The sequence below is a fragment of the Seriola dumerili genome, unplaced genomic scaffold, assembly GCF_002260705.1.
Source record: "Seriola dumerili isolate Sdu_G_001 unplaced genomic scaffold, Sdu_1.0 BDQW01000226.1, whole genome shotgun sequence".
Lineage (NCBI taxonomy): Eukaryota > Metazoa > Chordata > Actinopteri > Carangiformes > Carangidae > Seriola > Seriola dumerili.
In genome coordinates, this window is record NW_019174481.1 from 2,632,197 (window position 1) to 2,634,802 (window position 2,606).

At 44.6% G+C, this 2,606-nt stretch overlaps 1 protein-coding gene across 1 annotated transcript; it reads right to left on the minus strand.

Moving 5' to 3' along the window:
- Positions 1–522: 522 nt before the first annotated feature.
- Positions 523–1,699, minus strand: LOC111228838 (transcription factor HES-1-like). The gene is made up of 4 exons (XM_022754925.1): positions 1,592–1,699; positions 1,393–1,488; positions 1,171–1,258; positions 523–974 (listed from the first exon to the last, which is right to left on the minus strand). The coding sequence occupies exons 1-4, from the start codon at positions 1,697–1,699 to the stop codon at positions 523–525; spliced, it is 744 nt and encodes a 247-aa protein (XP_022610646.1).
- Between the last annotated feature and the right edge of the window lie 907 nt (positions 1,700–2,606).

The following is a 2,606-nucleotide window of genomic DNA, read 5'->3' on the forward strand; positions in this document are numbered from 1 at the left end:
CCTGTCACCATGAAAGAGATGATCAGGTGTGGACAAGGCACAGGAGGGGAGCTGTATTTAAACAGGCACTGTGCAAGGGGATGTTAATTGAAAAGATATTCCACAGGTCTGAGAGGAAGTTTAACCCATAGCATCACAGGCTCATCTGCCTCTAAATGAATGGACATTAATGATAACCTGATAGGGGTTTATGTCAGAGGAGAAATCATCAAGACACCACTGCAGCAGATATTGTTGTAAACATCATAGAAACATTTTATTAATCTCAAGAAACACAGTGCTTTTCAAGAGCTTTTCAAAGATATTATTGACCTCCTGAGGCAAATGAATTGTGCCATATCAAAAACAGAAAAAAACACAGCAAGCAAAAAGGCCAAGAATATCTGGCAATGTCCATATAAAAACACACATGTGTAAACATCCCTCGCAAGAAGGTTTTCAAAAATATTTACAAAATGTACAAAAATATGTATTATTGTGTGATAGTCCTTTTTTTTCCCCACAATCTGCTGATCTGATTTTCTACCATGGTCTCCACACAGAGTCTGTGGTGAGCGGAGGTGCAGCAGGTGACATGTGGTGACTGTTTTGTGCGCTCAGAGGTATGAGAGCTGCACTGGGAACAAGAAAAGTGAACTGTCCATCCGGCGCTGGCACGACCTGGAAGCCGCCGTAGAGCTTCATCGCTTCTGGGGAAACGTGCATCGCTGAGCCACTTTTGCACGGCATCTGTGGGGCTGATGCAGCTGGAATCTGTGTATTGGTCTGTCCAAGTCCAAGTATGGCTGGGTGAGGTCCATACAAGTTGACAGCGCTGATCTGGGTCACACAGGCCGCCAGGTGGCTGAGCAGGCGAGTCCGAACCTCTGTGTTCACCCCCTCACACGTGGACAAGAAACGAGTGACCTCTCCAACACACTCACTGAACCCAGCTCTGTATTTACCCAAGACGGATGGGTCTGTGTTCACAGCAGCTGTTGAAGAAAATAAAAACACATGAATATACAGATAGACAGATAGATAGATTGAGGCCTATGGTCAAACACACACAGCTGTGGGTGGGCAATAAATCTTGTAGACTGTGGGAACATGTTTACCATCTAAAGTTAGACATCCAAGAAATACTGCAGGCACATCAACATGGTCAATCCAGAAATGGTAGTTACATACCAGTCATCTGAAGTCGCTGCAGGTTCCTGAGGTGCTTCACAGTCATCTCCAGTATATCTGCCTTCTCCAGTTTGGAGTGTCTGGAGCTCTAAACAGGCAAAAGGGACAATTCAGTTTTGCATTAGCTCATATAGTTCCTAATCTGTGGTAAAATAATAATAATAATAACAATAATAATAATAATAATAATAATAAATAATCATAATCTGTGCATGTACTTACGTCTTTCTTGAGTGCGTCCAGGATGAGGGTTTTAAGCTGGCCAAGACTCTCATTGATGCGCGCACGTCTCCGCTTTTCCATGATTGGTTTGGAGGACTTGAAAGAGGGAAGACAAACACAGTTTAGATACTATGACAGTTTTGAACAGTTGTCAACGACAGCATCTCGCAAACAAATGAGCTCTCTAAGTAAAGCCTACCTTTCTGTTCTCTATCAGGGTCCGGGGTTTCTCGGGTGTGCAGTCCCCACTTGCCGGAGTGGCAGCCACAGCGGATGGGGACGTTCTTTCCAAAGTACCGGCGGGCATCTTCACCTTTATCAAAGACTGTGTAACGGTGAGAACAAACACTTTATCAGAGGAAGAAACGCTGCACAACAATAAAAGGACGAGTCCCGCCTTCTCCTGGCAGACCTCAGAGCAGTTTACTGGTCACAAACAGAAGTGACTTGTGTCTCCTCGCCAAAGCTGACACCCACTCTGCTCCTGTTTCCAGCACCTCGGGTCTTATTTATAGAGCTCGAGCCTGCACGCGAGCGGCTCGTGTGCGAGTTCCTGGGTTCCATCCGTCTGGCCAATAGGCGCACGGGCCCACCGCCTCGCCAGTACCCGGGAAGCCCCCCTCCCCGGGGAGGAACCAGTTTTTCTAACATTTTCACCACGTACTAATCTTGACCGGCGGCAGCGGAGAGTCCCGGGCAAAATTAGTGATAGTACAGGGCTCGTGTGAGTATTTTACATAGAAAAGTTAGTCCACAGTCAGAATGAGGGATGCTGCCTGTGAGCACACCTGTGCCATGTAGCCCGTGGATGAATTGAATGTGTTGATAATGTAGCTGAAACACACGTGCAGTTTTTCCCACCTGTTCTGCTTGAAGGAGAAGCGTCTTTCAGCAACAAGTTAACTGCATTAATGTTAAATCCATTCCTCGATTTAGTGAATAACCCATTAGTTGTTGAGGTGTCAGAAAATTTGCTGGTTTTAGCATCATAAATAGCCTGTACAACGTTTTCTCCTTCTTATATCCTTTCAAATTGATAGATGAATTGATGAAATTGATAATATGTTTTGGCATTGGTCAGACTAATTTAAGACTTCTCCCGAGGTTGTGGCACCCTTTGTACTATATGATGGACGTTTAATCATGATTTTATTGAGTGAATTATTATTTAAAAAATTAAGATAAATTATTCAATAACCTCCTGATTGCTGGGC

Coding starts and splice junctions, on each gene's coding strand:
- LOC111228838 (XM_022754925.1), bottom strand. CDS start 1,699: ATGCCCGCCGGTACTTTGGAAAGAACGTCCCCATCCGCTGTGGCTGCC. Junction 1,259..1,392: donor TGGACGCACTCAAGAAAGAC/GTAAGTACATGC, acceptor TTGCCTGTTTAG/AGCTCCAGACACTCCAAACT. Junction 975..1,170: donor GCAGCGACTTCAGATGACTG/GTATGTAACTAC, acceptor TTTCTTCAACAG/CTGCTGTGAACACAGACCCA.